Source organism: Carcharodon carcharias, chromosome 15, assembly GCF_017639515.1.
Source record: "Carcharodon carcharias isolate sCarCar2 chromosome 15, sCarCar2.pri, whole genome shotgun sequence".
Taxonomy (NCBI): Eukaryota; Metazoa; Chordata; class Chondrichthyes; order Lamniformes; family Lamnidae; genus Carcharodon; species Carcharodon carcharias.
In genome coordinates, this window is record NC_054481.1 from 27,071,174 (window position 1) to 27,091,416 (window position 20,243).

General features: G+C 43.4%; 2 protein-coding genes across 6 annotated transcripts in view; both read right to left on the bottom strand.

Moving 5' to 3' along the window:
- cyth3a (cytohesin 3a) overlaps positions 1–20,243 on the bottom strand; it is a 121,201-nt gene that overhangs the window by 61,263 nt on the left and 39,695 nt on the right. The window contains exon 1 of one of the 5 annotated variants that reach the window (XM_041207363.1): positions 6,702–6,875. The exons of 1 other annotated variant lie outside the window; for it this stretch is intronic. In XM_041207363.1, the coding sequence (XP_041063297.1) occupies positions 6,702–6,720 (19 nt within the window). In that variant the 5' untranslated portion in view covers positions 6,721–6,875. Of the gene's footprint in view, positions 1–5,528; positions 5,657–5,835; positions 5,983–6,701; positions 6,876–20,243 lie in introns of those variants that run through there. 3 more of the 5 variants (XM_041207365.1, XM_041207364.1, XM_041207366.1) reach the window with 3 other exon arrangements.
- Positions 1–20,243, bottom strand: part of LOC121288667 (small integral membrane protein 10-like protein 2A) — a 99,607-nt gene that overhangs the window by 32,862 nt on the left and 46,502 nt on the right. The window lies entirely within an intron of this gene.

The following is a 20,243-nucleotide window of genomic DNA, read 5'->3' on the forward strand; positions in this document are numbered from 1 at the left end:
CACTGGCCCTCTATCCAACTCTACTTGTCCCACACCCCCCTTAAACCAGCTTATATTTCACCTCTCTTCTATTTTTCCTTAGTTCTGTTGAAGAGTCATTCGGACTCGAAACATTAACTGTGCTCCTCTCCGCAGATGCTGTCAGACCTGCTGAGTTTTTCCAGGTATTTTTATTTTTGTTTACAATAGTTAGGTACTTATTTGAACATGCAGACTCAATGGGCCAAGGGGCCTTTTTCTGTGCTGTAGACCTCTATGATGTGAATGAACAGCTGCAGTTTCCTTAATGCTCTCAAATTCATCTTCCCCATTCCTCTCTGCCTGTTTTTTTGTTCTTAATTACTTCTGGAATGTGAGCATCCCTGGCAAGGCCAGTATTTACTGCCCATCTACAATTGCCCTCAAGAAGGTGGTGGTGAGCCACCTTCTTGAGCCACTGCAGTCGATCTGGTGCAGGTATGCCCACATTAGGGAGGGAGTTCCAGGATTTTGAGCCAACAACAGTGAAGGAACAGTGATTAAGTCAGGACAGTGCAAGACTTGGAGGGGAACCTGCAGGTGGTGGTATTCCCATGTGTCTGCTGCCCTTGTCCTTCTAGGTGGTGGAGGTTGCAGGCTAGGGAGGTGCTATCAAAGGACCCTTGGCAGGTTGCTGCATAGTTCACAATGCTCCAACTGTGCATGGTGATGTTGGAAGTGAAAATGTAAAGCAGTAGATAGGGTGTCAATCAAGCTGGCTGCGTTGTGTTAGATGGTGTTGAGCTTCTTGAGTGCTTTTGGAGCTGTACTTATTGGTAAATGGAGAATATTCCATCACACTCCTGACTTGTGCCTTGTCGATGGTAGACAAACTTGGAGAGTCAGGAGATTAGTCACTGCCACAAAATTGTCAGTTTCTAACCTGCTCGTCATCACAGCATTTATATGACTGGCCCCAACATGGGCAGAAAAATGCTGCAACTTGGTCCATACGCAAGCTGGTCCTCATGTCCACGCAGCAAGCTTCTTGTTTATACAAATAATTATTTAATTTTACTATACAACAATGGTATTGTGGGAATACCCATGCATCAATGCAGGTAACTTGGCCCAATGATGCAAGGACCAACACCACACCATGAACCAATAGTACATGAGTTCACAATTACAATCTTGCACTCTTCAGCTCCAAAAATCAGCCATTTCACTATCTTAAAAAAAAAATGCCAAATGCATAGGGAGAGAGTGAGGAAAGAAAGAGGGGAGGCTAGGAATGAAGGACCACTTGTGTACTGACAGGATGCACCAGAGCCTGCGAGCAGGCTACTTTCCCACCTAGGAGATGCCATAACACAGACGAAAATAGACTTCAATATTCAAGGTCAAACCATCAAAATTCAGACAGACATTCAGTTTATAACATCCTTATGGAGATCATTAGTAAACATAATGAAAACCAAGCATAGAATCTTCTGGGACTCCACTAGTCATCACTAACCAATTCACTTTCCATAACACCACCCTATGTTTCCCTCCCACGCACATAAGCAACAGTTTAATCTTCTCCCCAGTGACCACTGTAATTACAATTTTCCAATTGTTCCTCCATCCTCCAAAGTGTTTTCTTTATAAAGTTAGCCTGAATATTCTATTGTGTACCATCAGATGTTTTGCCTGCATGCATTCCCTCAAGCACCCGAGACACTTTCCTATCTTACCAACAACTTGGAACTCCCCCTGAAAAACTTTGACATGCATCGGTATTGCGTGTCCTGCTTTTTAAAGGCTGTAAGTATTCCAATTTATATCCTTTCCAGATGTTTCGGGACAACAGTTTTATTTTGATAGTTTGTTTTATTAAATCTTTTTCCTCAGCAATTACTCTCTAGCTTTTAAGTTATTTTATAATCACTCTTCCCTTTCCCTGATGGCAGCCAAAAGTTTCTCAAAGCCCCCCTTAAGGTTCACGGTTACATAAATAAATTACATAATGACATGTTAAAGTGCTGACCTTGGTCCCTTATTTAACATCCTGAATCAGGGGACCAACTTTCTCTATGAATTCAGCCTCCTCATTTGGCCCACTTCAACCACAGCAGTTGTCTCTTAGTTGGCTAAGACATTCCCCATTTCAGAAACATATGCTATTTTGCTCTTCAATTCCAGAATGGTTTGATCATTGTCCTAGTGGAATTTTGCTGTTGCAAAGTTTTCCACCCCAAACTAAGTCAGGCACCTCACCGGCTGAGCCATCACTGAGCTTCAGGAGCTCCTGCACTAGAAAAGTTACCACCATACTTTGAGAGATATCATGGTAGGTAGCCATATTCAATTTTGCACCATTCTCTTAGATAAAAGGATTCTCATTCCAATGGGCACATTTCAAGCTCAGTTTCTTAAATTCCTAACATGCTCATGAGTGCATTATTGTTGACAGATTCTAGGTTATTTTTTGTTTTAAAATTTTGTTGGTACAGTAGCATAGTGGTTATGTTAATAGACCAGTAATCCAGAGGCCTGGACTGATAATCCAGAGAAGTGAGTTCAAATCCAAAAATTGCAGTTGGACAATTTAAATTCAGTTAATTAATTAAATCAATCTGAAATAAAACAAAAGCTAGCAACAGTCATGACAACCATGAAACTATTAGATTGTCATAAAAACCCATTGGGTTCACTAACATCCTTTAGGAAAAGGAAACCTGCCATCTTTAGCTGGTCCAGCCTACATGTAACTCTGGACCTTCTTTCAACGTGGTTGATTCCTAACTTCCCTCTGAAATGGCCTAGCAAGCCACTCAAGTTGTCGCCACTACCTTCTCTGGGGTAATTAGTGATAGGCAATAAATGCTGGTTTTGCCAACAATGCCCACATCCTTTGAATAAAGCAGCCTGCCCAATACTTTGCTATTTTTCATCAAGCTTTTGATATATCTGCATTTATTTCATCCTGCCATCAAATTCAAGACTTCCCAAGTTTCATAATACATTATGCCTTGCTTACCACAATTGCCTTCTGTTCCTGCATGGCTCTTTCCAACACTCAAGTCTACACCATTTCTTCAAAAACATCCTTTCCCATCATTAAACAGTGCCAGAAACTACGCTCACACTGCTTGTGCAGACACAAAGAAAATATATGCATTTTTTTCTTAAAAGTTAATCTTAGCTTTAGATGCTTGCCAAGTCTACAAAAATGAAACACCATGGATTCTTCCACTGATTAAATTCAACCCCAAAACCAAAACAAACCAGCAGTCAACATAGCTGCTCCTGAAAGGCATGTCTTTGATCACTTTGCAAATGCTGTCACTTTTTGCTTGCAATATTTTTTTCAAAAAGTATTTTGCACCGTTTGATCAAACTAAAACTGTTTCAAAAAGATTATAAAAGTACAAAATTGCTGAGACACTAAATGACAGTCTCATGTGTCAAAGCACATCAATAATATAAACATGTACACAACACATCATGTATCATTGCACAACACTTGCAAAATAGTTACCAGAAATAAGCTGAGATTAAATTCATTTAATATAGCTATTCTGAAAGATTTGTTTTACAAAATCAATAGTTTTTAGTCTCTGAATATTCAATCAGAAAAATACCATAATTGTGGAGCATCACAATCAAGATCAATCACATGCACAGCTGCAAAAGTCATTGACTAGTGATGTTGTATATTCCCCTCACTGCCACTCCTGCCCCCTCTAAAGTTCAGGGACAACTGTATCCCCATGGTCATCCCCAATCAGAAATATTAACTCAGTAAAACCTGGGGTGCTGCTAATTTATGTAAAATTAGACAGCCATACATGATCCAAGCCCAGTGCATTTCTTTACACCTTTTTGTAAATGCCCTGACTCCAGCTCCCACAGCAAAAGCCAAGACTTATCCCAGTCTCATGTGCAATGTATAAGCCTGAAATATCTCCTACAGTGAGAACATACCAGTTTCAGGACACAATAAAGAGTGCTCTCTCTCTTTCCCTCTCTCTCAACAAAAGGCAAACATTTATGGTACAAAAGGAGTCAGAAAACAACAACAGGTAGGAAAGGACTACTGTCAAGAGAACCAATCTGAAAGTAAACATTAATATTTTATACATTACAGAAAAGCAATTGTGAGGGAAATTGCACCAGCGAGGAAAAAAACAAATCTAGGAAAAAAATCATACGATCCATAGGAAATGGCGCATCAGGATATACATACACTTCACAAATCAAACGTCGCATCAGGATATACATATACTGCACAAATCAAACATCGGTTGGTAATTGCAAGTTGGTTGCCGAGTTTCTATATTTGGCTAGCTGTAATCTCAATAGAGTAGGATGCAAGTTAAGGCGCACACAGTCCTTGGCAGCAAGTATTCTTGACAAAATTATTTTGGAGGAAGAAACATATTGTGTGTAAAATAAAAAAAATGAATGATGCTAGTGTGGTCAGCTGGTCATCTGACAAAGGCACAGAAATGAGATAAGTGCTACTGAAAAAAATTTAGGATAGGTTATTGGATATTGCCTTGAGAGTGAGGGTGTGTAAAGTAAAAATAGTGTATAAGAAGTTATTTTGAAGCTCATTGTGTTATGTAGACCATTGTATCGATGATGTTATACACAGCAAAATTCCACCCCCAAAACAACCATCAAATGATTAACCAGTCAATCAGCATTCTGGGGATACTGCCATAGGATCTTCCAAAGGAAAACCCTGGGAATACAATAATAGAGAACATTATAGTGAATGATCACAATATATAGCGTGTGCACCACATGCCACATTATTGATGCCCTTGGAAAGTGCAGGTTTGCTGGGAAAAGACTGTGAAACTGCCAAAACAGAGAGACTGTGTATGGACAAACTTGAATGGTGGGAGCAAAATTACAGAAAACTGCATAGTGGAGAATACAACAATTCAATCCTGTGGCATCTATGGTCAGCCAGGAATATTAACTAAACCCTAAGTTAGCATTTTAAAAACATGGAGCTAAATTAACTACAGCGTTAAACATTTTAGCCTTCTATAAAGATTGCCATAAGGCCATTTCAAATAATCCTGCAAAAATAGTTACATTGTTAGTACAAAGACAATGAACATTTGAAAGTCACAGGGGGACAGATTTAGCAGCATAACAATATTTAATTAGATAACTGAATAGTTCCCTATGTCAAAAGACAGCTCATTGCTCTGCGAGCGTATCCTGAAAGTTTATGTTTAATTCTGGATGATGTAAAGGACAATATACAACATATCTTTGAAGTTAACCCAGCAAAGGCATGATAAGGTTGACTGGCCTCAAGCAGTTCTCTGTCATTCTATGATTCTCACCCACTCTGAAGCTATTTAACAATTGTTCCCCTTCCTCACCCTTCCTCACCCTCCCCAACCAACTGTGACGAATCAGTACACAATGCATGATGTGATTTTAAATAACTTCAAACAGTTAGTATGGGGATGCAGGGAGACAGAGAGACTACAAATGGTATCGAATACCTCCAGGCTTATACAAGGAGTGGTAGTGTGGGAGAGAGAAAAAATAATTACCCAAGAATCCTGATCACTATCCACCTCTGCTGGAAAGTGGGAGTTAGATGGTGGGAGGCAAGAGGGTTTGGTTCTAATGCTCCTCAGGCAGTTAACATGCATGATCTAGGTACGTACTTCTGACGGACGATTTGGGCAAATTATCAGGGAGCTAGTCACCCTAGAAAGGATGAGATTCTCCTCATCATCGCATCTGTTCAAAATGAAGTCTAGTTACAATGACTGATCAAATTGCATTACGAACAGGGTTTAACACATACTTCACAGACTGTAAGTCTCCTGCTTAATTTGGATAATAACGGCTTACAATAAAACAAACCACAATAGTCACTGTTGATAACGAAGCGTGTTAACTTGTATCAGGTTCAGTTCAAGTTCGGTACAACAAATAGCGAGTAACTGAATCTTCAGCGTTTGAAAACCAGGAACATTTAAAACACGACAATTAATCCTTCAAAAAGGGTCACACCAAACGTCCAAAGTGTGGAAAGAAAGAAACATTTCAAATGTAAATCCGAATTGAGATTTAAAAGCGCGCACACCCCGCAAAACAGACAGGGTACGGTTACAATAACAGTGCGAGATTAGAGATATTTATGTCAAAGGCACATTTAACACACATCACCGTACTACACATGCAATACATCTGATTAGCAACAAGTATGTTACAACATAAATACAAAATAAACAGGACGAGGGAAGGGGGTGAGATTCCCTTATTAACTTAAAGACAAATACATTCCGAGACACACCACCGCCACTGTCAGCCCGAGTCTCTCAGCAAAACGTGCAAGTGGCGAACGGAGAGCAGGGGGAAGCGGTGGAGGCGACAACAGGATCACCCGAGGGATTGACGGGAGAGGGAGGGAAAAATAGACAAATTAAAGAGAAAGTTTGGGGGAAAAAAACTAGAACCTGGTAACAGCGGTTTTAATACGTAAGGAGTGGCCGCTGTTGTGGGGCGACCAGGACAAGAAGCCGCTGACTGGGCTGCAGTCCCAATCCCTCCTCCACCATAATCCCTCAGATCCCACATTCTCTTCCCTGCCTCAGATCCGAGGCCCGCCCCACACTCACTCACCCACCCTCTTTCCTCCCTCTCTCACTCAATCTCCCTCCCTCTGCCTGGGGGAGCAGATGTTACATTGTAACTCGGACTGTAACAATTCTTACCCTGCGGATCCGCTTCCATCCTGGATACAATAACAAAAGCTGAAGGGCGAGAGAGGGTAGGAATGGAGAGGCAGCGATCGATCGAACTAACTAACTACAGGATTGACCAGCTCGCCCAGGGTTTGTTTATTAATCGGCTCGAGACAGAAAAAAACTGATCCAGCAACCGTTCTACGTCATCCGATCACGTGGCACTGCTGACAACCCCCGCCCAATCACGTGACCGGGTTGGCATAACCGGGAGGGCGTTAACAACAACTTACATTTATTTAGCCTCTCGAAGGTCCTGTGTCATGTCCCAATATGCTTCATCCCAGGATTGTTATCAAAGGAAATTTAACACCGAGTCACATAACGAGGTATATATAGCAGGTGATCAAAAGCTTGGTCAAAGAGGTTGATTTCGATGCTGCTTAAAGGAGGGTTGGAGGAGTATGGGGTTAATGGGACGGACTTCCCGAGTTTAGGGCTCAGGATCGAAGTTAAAGGCTAACCCCCCAGTGGTGGAGTGATAGAAATCAGGAATTCTGAAGAGACCAGACTTAAGACGTAGGAGCAGAAATAGGCCATTCGGCCCATCGAGTCCACTTTGCCATTCAATGAGATCATGGCTGATCCTCAACTCCACTTTCCAGCCTTTTCCCCATAGCGCCTGATTCTCTTACTGATTAAAAATCTGTTTATCTCAACTTGAATATACTTAACGACCCAGCCTCTACAGCTCTCTGCAGTAAAGAATTCCACAGATTCACCACCCTCTGGGAAAAGAAATTCCTCCTCACCTCTGTTTTAAATGGGTGACCCTTTACTCTGAGATTATGCCCTCTGGCCCTAGAATCTCCCACAAGGGAAAACAACCTCTCAGCATCTACCCTGTCAAGCCCCTAAGAATCTTATGTTTCAATAAGATCGCCTTTCATTCTCCTAAACTCCAATGAGCACAGGCCCAACCTACTCAATCTCTCCTCATAAGAAAATCCCTCCACACTGCCTCCAATACCAGTATATCCTTTCTTAGATAAGGGGAGCAAAACTGTTCTCACATTTCTAGGCGTGGTCTAACTAGTGTCTATAGTTTTAGCAAGGCTTCCCTATTTTTATATTTCATTCCCTTTGAAATAAAAAACATTTTATTTGCATTCCCTATTACCCGCTGAACTTGTATGCTAGCTTTTTGTGATTCATGAACGAGGACCCCCAAATCCCTCTGTTCGCCAGCTTTCTGCAGTCTTTCTCCATTTAAATAATATTCAGCTCCTCTATCTTTTCTACCAAAGTGCATAACCTCACATTTTCCCACATTATATTCCATTCGCCAAGTTTTTGTCCACTCACTTAACCTGTAGACTCTTTGTGTCATCTTCACCACTTGACCTCCCACATATTTTTGTGTCATCCACAAACTTCCCTCATTAAGTCATTAATATATATTGTAAATAATTGTGGTGTCAGCACTGATCTCTGTGGCACTCCACTTGTTGCAGGTTGCTATCCTGATAATGCCCCCCTTATCCCAACTATCTGTCTTCTATTAGTTAGCCAATCCGCTATCCAGGTTAATATACTATCCTCAACACTATGGGCTCTTATCTTTTTAAGTAGCCTCATGTGTAGTACCTTATTGAACGCCTTTTGGAAATCCAAATATATTACATTTATTGGCTCTCCTTTATTTATCCTGCTTGTTACCTCCTCAAAGAAATCTAATAAATTTGTCATGATTTTCCCTTCATGAATACATGCTGACTCTGCTTGATCATATTATGCATTTCGAAATACTCTGTTTTTACATCCTTTATACCAGACTCTAACATTTTCCCAATGACATATGTTAAGCTAACTGGACTATAGTTAGCTGTTTTTTGTCTCCCTCCCTTTTTGAATAAGAATGTTACATTGGCAGTTTTCCAATCCTCTGGACCTTTTCCAGAATCTAAGGATTCTTGGAAGATTACCATCAGTGCATCCACTGTCTCTGTGGCTACTTCCTTTAATATCCTAGGATGCAACACATCTGGTCCAGGGGACCTATCAGCCTTTAGCCCCATTAGTTTCCCTAGCACTTATTCTCTAGTGATAGTTATTGTATTTATTTCCTCCCTGCCTTTTTCCCCTTGATTATTTAGTATTTTTGGAATGTTATTAGTGTCTTCTACTGTGAAGACTGATGCAAAGTATTTATTCAACTCCTCTGCCATTTCCTGGTTCCCCATTATTATTTCCCCAGCCTCATTCTCTAAGGGGCCTATGTTCACTTTGGCCTCTCTCATCCTTTTTATATATTTAAATAAGCTCTTACTGTCCATTTTTATATTCCTTTCTAGTTTACCCGCAAAGATTATTTTCTCCCTTTTTATTGTTTTTTTGGTCATCCATTGTTGGTTTTTAAAACTTTCCCAATCCTCTGGCTTATTCCTAATCTTTGCCACATTGTATGTTTTTTCTTTCAATTTGATACTACCCTTAACTTCCTTGTTAACCATGGTTGATTTACCATCTTCCTACTATCCTTCCTCACTGGGATATATCTTTGTTGTGAGCCACAAACTATTTTCTTAAACATCTGCCATTGTTGAACAACTGTCTTTTCTGCTAAACTCCTTTCCCAGTCCACTCTAGCCAACCCTGCCCTCATTCCTTTGTAATTACCCTTATTTAAATTTAACACTGTTGTTTCCGACCCAAGTTTCTCACTCTTAAACTGAATGCTAAATTCAATCATGTTATGGTCACTGTTTCCTAGGGGATCTTTTACTCTGAGATCATTTATTAAACCTGCCTCATTACACATTACCAGATCCAAAATAGCCTGATCCCTGGTTGGATCCACAAATATTGTTCTAGGAAACTGTCTCGAATACACTCTATGAATTCTTGCTCGTGGCTTCCTCTGCCAATTTGATTCTCCCAATCTACATGAAGATTAAAGTCACACATGAATAATGTACTGCCGTTTTTACATGCCCCCATTATTTCCTGATTTATTACCTGTCCTACAGCGAAGCTACTTTTAGGGGGGCCTATAGATTACTGCCACCAGTGTCTTCTTGCCCTTGTTATTTCTTACCTCCACCCATGTGGATTCTACATCTTCTGATCCAAGATCATTTCTTGCTATCGTACTTATTCCATCCCAAAAAACAAAGCTACCCCACCACACTTTCCTTCCTGCCTGTCCTTTCAGTTCCCAGTTTTGATCTCCTTGTAACCATGTCTCCAAAATGACTATAAGATCATATCCATTAACATCTATTTGTGCCATTCATTCATTTATCTTGCTCTGAATACTTGGAGGAGTGCAAAGCTCAGATGTTTGTAGGAGGTTACAGAGATAGGGAGGGGGTGAGGCAATGGAGGGATTTGTACATGAGCATGAGAATTTTGTATTGCAGGACCAGGAGCAATTGTAGGTCAGTTAGACCGGAAAGTGATGTGTGAACAGGACATGATGTGAGTTAGGATATGGTGCAGTTGAGTTGGTTGAGCTCACATTAATGGAAGGTGAAAGATCAGAGGTCTGTCAGGTAATAGAACTGTCGCCTAAAGCTGGTGGGCAGCACAGAGACTGGACTATATGAGGCTAGTATGAATAATTATATCATGAGTTAAGTTATACATTTCCTTTGCTTTACCATTTAATTTTATATTAATTGTGCCCCTCTAAAAAAGGGATGTTTCTGTTTGATAACACTGGATCACTGTCTTCTTATAGTTTTAATTTAGAAAGATATCTATAGAACTATAGAGAATGTTTGCAAAGCAGAATTCAGCCATCATGTCTGTGTCCAACTGTTTTTTTCTTCACAAGTCTTAATCCTGCTTTCCTACAGCTCCCCATGTAATGTTGCTCTTTTTCAAACTATCCACTTTCTTCTTTTGAAATAATTTATTGATTATCATACAGCACAGAAGGTCCATCATGCCTGTGCTGGACCTTTGAAAGAGTCTCACTCTCCTACTCTTCCCTCTTTTTCCTTTTCAAGTATTTATCAAATTCCCTCTTGGAAGTTACTATTTAATTTACTTTCGTCTCCTGTTCAGGCAGTGCATTCAGAATCAGTGCTAGAACAAGGATGGTGGCAGAGAACTTCAGATTCTAATCAAGTTATGGGTAAATATCATCTCTACCCTCTTTAGTTCTTATCTTCAGTTTATGCCTTTTCACTGTTTTGCCAACCACTTTTATGCCTTTAATGCAACATATTTACCTAGATTAGGACAGGGTAGCTCTTACTGATTATTTTGTTCAGCAGAGAGACACCCAGGAAATCTTGTGGTGCTGCAACACCAGCAGGAGATAAACTGAAGTTGAAGTTGTTACAAATTTCAGTTGGTCACTCCAGTAAGTGGGACCCCATATACCTCTTCGCTCAATTCACTCATACTATCTATATAATTATACAATAGCAGATTCCAGTGATGTTCCAATAGGATTTCCTTGCAAATTGAACTGGATGTTGAATCCACCACACTTGCTCTTGGGCTCAATTCCAATCTTTTGTTAGGTGTGTTGTACTCTAGCAAATTGGTGAAGAATAGAACTTGAGCCAATCTTTACACAATTTTATGAATATTTATTTACAGAAGTACACATTACAAAAAGCACCTCCTAAACAAGCAGCCACAGTTTCCAGCTTTGTCTATTTATAGAGGCAATTTAGTGATTTGGCCATAAACAAATCGTCAAACTGTCTTACTGCACAGACAGCTAGTGAACGTAGAGAGTAACACTTTTGACAAAATTTCATTTTGCAAACAGACTTAAGTTCCTCCTCAATAGAACTTACTAATTGAAGTGCAACATATGGGCCAGAATTTTCAGGTCAGCGTGCGGGGGTGGGCCTGACATGCCAATGCATAAAATGACGCGTGATATTTTGGAAGGTGGGCATGCTGTGAGTTCAGAGGCGCACCCGCCATTAATTAACGGGCCAGTTAAGGCCCTTGAGGCAGCAATTGACAACGATTTTTCGCAGCCCATGTGATTTTCAGTGTGTTGCACAGGCGCAACGGGCAGGCCACATTTTTCAAAACCTCATCCATGGGCAGGATAAGAGGGGTCAGTGGGCTCACTAATGCAAGTAGTTATAACTTTAATTTTTAAAACTTACTGCTACTTGCTTATGTGAACAGGACAAGTTCAATTCTCTTCAGAGCTGCTTTGACAAAAACAACAGGCTTCAGATGAGGACTTGGAAGAATCATAACACTCGGGGCCTTGCAGGTATCAGACAGCCTTCCCTTACCCTGGGAACAGGGATTGTACTCTCCGCTGGAAGCACCTCCTCTGAGGAGGAGGAGAGGGCCAGAAGGGGGAGGAGACCAGGAGTCCATATTCAGCATCTAGGGGAGCCACCTTAGGGAGGACAAGTGCAGGCACAAAGAGCGCAGGGCCAACAGGGAGTGCAAGGTGGAAGGGGCCGCAGAAAGCACCACTATCCTGCAGCCAGGGTTTACAGGCAGTGATGCAGCTACCTCAATATGACTGAGGTGCAGTGCCGAAGGAGGCTCCGTCTCTCAAGGGACACAGTGATCTCCATCTGTCAGATGATTGGCCTTGAGATCAGCTCCAACTGTGTGGGTGGACATTCCATGCCAGTGGTGCTGAAGGTCACAGTTCCCACAACTTCTATGCCTCCGGCTCTTTCCAAGGGTTGGTGGGTGATCTTTGTGAAGTCTCCCAGTCCACAGTTGTGTCAAGCTGGTGACAGACGTGCTGTTCAGGCATTTATTGACTTTCATTCACTACCATTCAGACGAGGTCAGCCAGGAAGAGCGAGCTAGAGGCTTTGCAGCAATTGCTGGGTTCCTCCGAATCCAGGTGCAATCAATTGCATGCATGTGGCCATCAAGGCACCAGTGGGTGAGCCTGGAGCCTTCACCAACATGTGCAGATAGTGTGTGATCACAGGATGCAGATTCTGCACGTCTGTGCAAGGTACCTAGGCAGCTCCCTTGACGTCTACATCCTGAGACACTCCCAGGTGCCGAGGCTCTTCAGTGTTCCAGCCCAGCTAGATGAATGGCTGCTGGGTGACTAGGGCTATCCTCTCAAAAGGTGGCTCATGACGCCTCTCTGCCATCCAAGAACAGAAGCCGAGCAGCGGTACAATAGGAGCCACACCTCCACAAGGGCTATGGTAGAGAGAATCATCAGTATTCTCAAAATGCGCTTCCGATGTCTGGACCGTTCAGGGGACGCATTCCAATACCCCTCAGATTGTGTGTCACTGATAGTGGTTGCATGCTGCGCTCTCCACAATCTGGCAATGGAAAGGGGGACGCAATGGAGGAAGGAGATGTAGACGCAGATGCTCTGGCTGCAGATGATGAGTCCAGAAATGAGTCCAAGGACGCACAGGAGAATGCTGAGGGGATAGATGCCGACCCAGGCAACCTCCAGGGAGGTAGGGACACCCAGGAGGCTTTGATCCAATGCTCCTTCAACTAGCCTAGCAAAGATGAACCACCAACACTTGCCAGGGCTGCAGACTCCATACTCGATACCTGAGAGCAACATTTGCCTGGTTAGGAACATTAACTATGTGCCTTGCCAGTAAAGCTCAATGACAAACAAGCCACTCATAACATCATGGGTTCCCCTTCACCTGCAGAACTAACGAAGCATCCAGAGGCTTGTTGAGAACCAAAACCTTTAATGATTGCCAACTTGCATACAGAAATCAAAGTCCATTAAAAGGTGTTGAACAGCACATCTACATAAAAACAACTGAAACGGGGGGTAAAAGAAAATCACCAGTGATAAGCCCATGTTGTGCCTAAGGTGATTTACATTTACATTTGCAGGTGCTACGTCCAGGTGCTCCTCCTCGTTGGCACCGGCATTGGAGACAGCCTGCTCACTCTGCTGTCCTGTTGGCCTTGATGACCTTGGCAGGTGTACTCTGACCCATGGAGCCTGTACTGGCCCCGACTGGGATGGAGCAGACAGTGGCATGGCTGGCACCTCCCCAGTCATTGCAGCCTCATCAGATGCCATGGTCACTGGCATAGGGGCGGAGGAGCTGCAGCTGTCATCCAGAGCGCCTTGAGAGGGGCCCGCAGAGATGGATAGCTCCTGCGCCAACATGAGGTTGCTTTGGACCTCCATGCTCACAATTGATAGATGGTCACCTAGCTGGGATACTAGGTGCCCAATCCATCTCCCAACTGACACTGACCACCTGAGGTCAATGCCACTGTGAGGGCTTGCAGGTCCGAGTGCATCCCCAGGACGACCTTGGCCATGAGGGTCATTGCATTGCTCATGTTCCACATGGACTCCTCCATCCTGGAGACCATGGCACGCATTGCCTCATGTATCTCCACCAGATCCTCCCACACACCCTGCTGGACTTCGAACATCTATTGCCTCAAGGACGACTCCAGAGGCATATCATCAGCTACTGACTGAGCATGTTCCTGGTCCCCAGCAGTCCTCCGACTGCTGCTGCCATGGGCAGTCTCTGCCTCCGTCTGCACCTCAAGTGAGCGTGAGGTGCCCTCACTGCTGTACACCAAGATACTAGCCGACGGTCTTATCCCTAACGAGGTGCTGGTATCTGCGCTGGCGATCCACCACTGTCGCTAGGTCAAAATCCTGGAGCTTGCCCCCAAACACTACTGTGGGTGTTCCCGTACCATATGCAGCGGACACAGAAGGCAGCTCAGCACCACCCTCTCAGAGGCAACTAGGGATGGGCAATAAATGCTGGCCCACCCAGCGAAGGCCACATCCCGTGAATGAACGCAAAAATAAAATTTTGAGTTGGGAGGGTAGCTGGGGGAGGGGCCAACCTAACCGCTGTGATAAGTGACCCATGCCAACACAATACTCACCCTTCCCGATCACAAGAGGTCATTGACACGCTTGCGGCACTGCATCCAGCTGCATCTCACCACATCATGGGAGCTGACCCTTTCTGCCACCTCCTCCCAGGCATGTTTTGTTATGTGGGGGAGGCTTCCGCCTTCTGTCCCTTGGCACAAGGATCTTGCAGCATGCTTCCACCTCCTCGAGGAGGGCAGTGAAGCACTCATCCGAAAACCTTGGAGCCGACTGCCCCGCCGAACTGCCCTCCCACCTGGCCTGCTCTCCAAGGACGCTATCTGACATCCTCCTGTCTGATATGAGTGGCAGCCTTTGGACGGCTGCCTGTGCCATTTCTGAAGAGGCCGCTGGGTCACCATTGGACCTAACGGTCATTGGCCTCCCACCGCTGCCCGCCCCTTCCCGCTGATCTCAGGAGCCACGATTCACGCTGGGCGGGCCTTAATTGGTGGTGCGGAGCCAATTGCGGGTGGTGATCGGCTCTGCGCCCACCTACTCCCGATCCCACCCAGCCCGCCTGCCATAAGTAAAATCCCGGCCATGGATCTTTGTTTTGTTGTTTTCTGTGCCACAGGAAGTGGTGTGCTTGATTTCTGATTCTTTTCCTGTTCAAAGATTGGCCAGAAGTGCTCCCAATCAAGCTTGCTACTGAATTGCCCCATCCACTTGACATTGGCTTTGTGAAAGCTCAATAGGAACAAATATTCCCTCATACCCCCACCAAATCTGCCCCAAACATACATTGCAATATAGCATGCATTCTTTCTTACCCTGCAGGAGTTCCTCAGATAGTATCCTAGGCCCAAACATCTTCAGTTGCTTCATCAATGACCTTCGCTCCACCATAAGGTCAGAAGTGAGGATGTTCACTGATGATTGCACCATATTTAGTAGAATTCATGACTCCTCAGATTTTGACAGAGTCCATGTGCATATGCAGCAAGACCTGGACAACATTCGGGCTTGGCTGATAAGTGGCAAGTAACATTTATGCCACATAAGTGCCAGTCAATGACCATCTCCAACAAGAGAGAATCTAACCATCTCCCTTGACTTAATGGCATTACCATCATTGAATCCTCCACTAAACTTAACTGGAGCAGCCATATAAATACTAGAGCAGCATCAGAGGCTGGGAATTATGCAGCAAGTAACTCACCTCCTGACTCCCCAAAGCTTGCCTACATCTACAAGGCACAAGTCAGGAAGGAATACTTTCACTTGCCTGGTTGAGTGCAGCTTCAACAATACTCAAGAACGCAACACCATCCAGGACAAAGAAACTGCTTTATTGGTACCCCATCTATCACTGACACACGGTAGGCAGCAGTGTATGCTATTCAACTCATATTCAAGATGCACTGCAGCAACTCTTCAAGCCTTCTTTGACAGCACCTTCCAAACCCATGACATCCACCACCTTGAAGGGCAAGGGCAGCAGATGCATGGGAACACCACCACCTCCAAGTTCCTCTCCAAGTCACACCACCCTGGCTTGGAACTATATCGCCGTTCCTACACTGTCATTGGGTCAAAATTCTGGGACTCCCTTCCTAACTGTACTATGGGTGTGCCAATACCACATGGACTGCAGTGGCTCAAGAAGGTGGCTAACCACCATGTTTTTCAAAGTCAATTAGGGATGGGCAACATCGATGCTCGCATCCCATGAAAATAACATCATTCCATTCACACCACAGTGAACTCATTCATAGAAACCCATTCCCACACAGCATTAATAGTTGCCATTCATCCATTAGTACCACAGCCCCTTCTAATACACACAGTGGTGCAGCCACCATTCATTCATCAATACTCTCACTCATCTCAAACACACACTGGCTAGCTGGTATTCATTTGCAGGCCATTCAAAACATTTTTTAAAATTATTTTTGTTTCCAATGTCTATTTGGCTTAAATTAAAATGTGGTTTTATTTTACATATTTATTATACATTGTTAAGTGAAATACTGCTCTTTAAATTATTTTTGGAGGGTACATTTACCCTTTTTATAGAATCAAGATAAGCCGAAATAAAAAAGAATTAAACCAACACTAGATTTGTTGTCAAAGATTAGCCTCCCTATCAGTATAAATAGTCACCATCAGTCTTTTGATCTGCAAGATTTGGACTTAGCAATTAACTTTGTTCATGTGGCAGGTAACCATATCTACCAATTAAAGTAGAATCCTTCATTCATTGGTACAAAAAGGAGCTCTGCTTGTTTTAATTTTATAATATGCCTTTATCCATGTAGCTTGTAAAATATTTTTAAACTTTAGCAAATGGCTCTCTCAGTCTCTCACTCACCAAGTGTACAGATCTTGGAATTAAGCAGATGTGTTTGAAGATAATGTTGAAAGTATTGTTCGTTTATAATGTGGTGGGACTGAAAGGACTGTGTTTTATGTACAGCCAGTCCCGATCTACTTCTAGTGAAAGCATTGGGTGGGGTTTTTTCCTTCTGCGTTCACCAAACTTCTGAATTTCTACCTTCTACCAAGATATATGTAAGGAAAATATCTTTTTATTTCTGTTGGACTGTTGTAAAGGACATATCTTTTTATTTTCTGTTGTACTGTGAATTAGAACTACAATAGCTGCAGGTTGAAAGCCACGTCCACTGGGACAGGATGAGAGATGTATAGGGCAGAATTTTGCCGTCAGCAAGCAGGGAGTGGGGCCTGCTCGCCAATGCGTAAAATGATGTGGGATGACGTCATCCGGCTCCATTTAAATTTTCAGGAAGGTAGGTCTGCAGTAAAATCAGCTGTGGGCCCGCCGACCTGTCAATGGCCAATTAAGGCCACTGACAGGATCAGTTATACAATTAAAGGCCCTGCCTGTCCAACCTTAAGGTTGGCAGGCAGGCCAGGAGCCCTGGCGGGCAATAGAAAAAACATGAAACCTCATCCACCGGCGGGTTCAAAATGTTTAATAAACTTATTATGTAAATTATGAACATGTCCCATTTCATGTGACATTGTCACGTCAGGGGAACATTTTAAGGAATTTTAAAAATGTTTAATAAACTTATTATGTAAATTATGAACATGTCCCATTTCATGTGACATTGTCACATCAGGGGGACATGTTAAGGAATTTTTAAAAGTGTCAGCAATCTCCCTGAGGCAGCACTTAGCCTCAGGGAGATGTGCGCTCTTTCATGCGCATGCGCGAAAGAGCACAGTCTCGCTTTTGGAGAATCGCCCCCTACCCTCACAGGAAGCGCATAGCACTTCCCACTGAATGTCATGTAAGGCCTTCCCATATAAAATGGTGGCAGGACCCGCTTCTCTGGTGGGGATCGTCTCCCCTTCCGCTGGAGATTGGGTTGGGCCTGCCCGCCCGACAGGCAGAAAATTCTGCCCATACAATGTGTCAGTCCTGGAACAGAGTGTGCCATGAAAGACAGAGCGGTGCTGGAAAGGAGTCCTGGACTAAGGGAGCTGCCTGACAGCAGCATTTTATTTGGCTCCTGACCAGGTGACCAGGTTTTGTGTGAGAAGCAGTGCAGCAGATAGCTGCTAGTCTGAAAGGAATAAGATCTAAAACCTCTTTCTTCTGTGTGTGGAAGATTCTAGTAATGCCACAATAATAGCTAGCTGGCTTTTCTTCTCATATGTCTATAAACTGCTCTCTCTCTGAAAACCCCTGACAAGAGGCAAAGGGGAAAATCACCATTAGAGACATTGGCCTGAATTTTTCAGTCAGCATGCGAGGATGGGCCTGACACGCCGATGCATAAAATGATGCACGATGATGTCAGGCGTGCATCCCTACATCATCGCAATGTTTCATTTGGCGGGTGTGCACCGGAGTCAGCTGCGCGCCCGCCGATAACTGATAGGCCTATTAAGGCCATTAACAAATTAATTAATGTAATTGCTTATGCTGCCCGTCCAACCTTAAGTTTGGCAGGCAGGTGAAAAGGGCAAGTTGCCTTCACGATTTTTAGGAAATCTCATCCACAAGTACGATGAGGTTTCCAAAAGCTTTTATTAATTAAAACGTTGCTCTGAAATATAAAATCATGTCCCATCTCATGTGACACAGTCACAGGAGGGGACACATTTAATTAAATTTTTAATCAATTAGTTTATTTTTTTAACAATCGCTTCAATCTCCCTGAGGCAGCTCCGTGCCTCATGGAGATTGAAGCATTCTTTCACGCGCATGTGCAAAAGAGTGCTGGCCCCAACTCTCCCTCCTCTCTGCGCCTGCACAGGTAGCATCTGGCACTGGGTGGGCCTTAATTGGCCCGCCCACGTAATATGGTGGTGTGGAGCCAATCGCAGGTGGTAGTTGGCTCTGCGACCACCCCCACCAGCTCCTGCCAAGCCCGCTCGCCAACTGAAAAATTCAGGCCATTGAAAGGCAAATGCTCAACCAGTGAACTAAACACTGAAAGTGTTGGAAGACCACCTTGTGTCATCAACAAGAACTGGAGGACATTAATCAAAATCAACCCATTGAGTCCTGTAGTCCAGAATTGGTGCTATTGAACTGTTTTATCCCATCCTTATGTGTCTTGTATGTGTGTGTACAGGGATTTAAGTTGAAGTTTTGGTATTAGAAATTAGCAGTTCATATTTCCTTCTTTTGCCACTGGTTAACAACAGTTTATTCAATAAACAGTTATTTACTTATTAAGTTTACAAACCTGGTGCTTGCATTCTGTTAACCTAAATTAAATAGTTGGATAGAACTTGGGGAATCTGGTGGTTTGGTCAAATTTCTCACATTTGTCACGGCTCAGGAAACAGTGGGGCTTGATATTACAGCACACTATCCCCAGTGAGTCATAACATCTATAATTTATTTCTACCCCTCCCCAGTAGAAGTAGACATGGAAGCTCTTTCCAATGTGTTGTGTTGCTTGTGGTTTTGAAAGAAATAAATAACTTGCATATCTACAGCATTTTTCACCGCCTCAAGTTGTCCCAAAGCACATTTCAGTCAATGAAATATTTTTGAAGTGTAGTCACTCTTGGAATGCAGGAAACAGCAGCAAATTTGTGCACCTCAAGTTCCCACAATCACAATGAGATAAATGACCGAATAATCTGTTTTAGTCATTTTGGTTCATAGATAAATATTGACCAGGACACCAAAGGAAAAACTTTCCCCATGTCGGGGGGGAAGTTGGGACCGGATGTGGGTGGGCGAACCTCCAATCAGCATCCCCGATTGGGGGCACGCCGCAATTCTATGTGGGAGGGGGGGATTCCCTCAGCCAGGAGTGTGCTCTTTCGTGCATGCGTGCGAAAGAGTGCACAGATCTCCCTGAGGCTAAGTGCTGCCTCAGGGAGATCAGCTCAGAATTAAAATTTTTAATAGAAATTATAAAAATATTTCCCTGACATGTCCCCTTAAGTGACACTGTCACATGAGTTGGGACATGTCCATAACTTTTATTGAAAGATTTGATAAAAATTTAAAGACCATCATGAAACCTCATCCCGCCTGTGGATGAGGTTTCATGCTTTTTCCGAAGCCCATCAGGGCTACCAGCCTGCCCGCCAACCTTAAGGTTGGATGGGCATGTCCATTAATTACCTTAATTAGTTTTTCAATGGTTTAATAGGCCTTCGACAGGTCAGCGGGCATGCAGCTGACTCAGCTGCGCCCCTACCGACCTGAAAATGGAAATGACGCGGGGTGACGTCGGGAGTTCCACCTGATGTCATCCCGCATCTTTTTATGCATC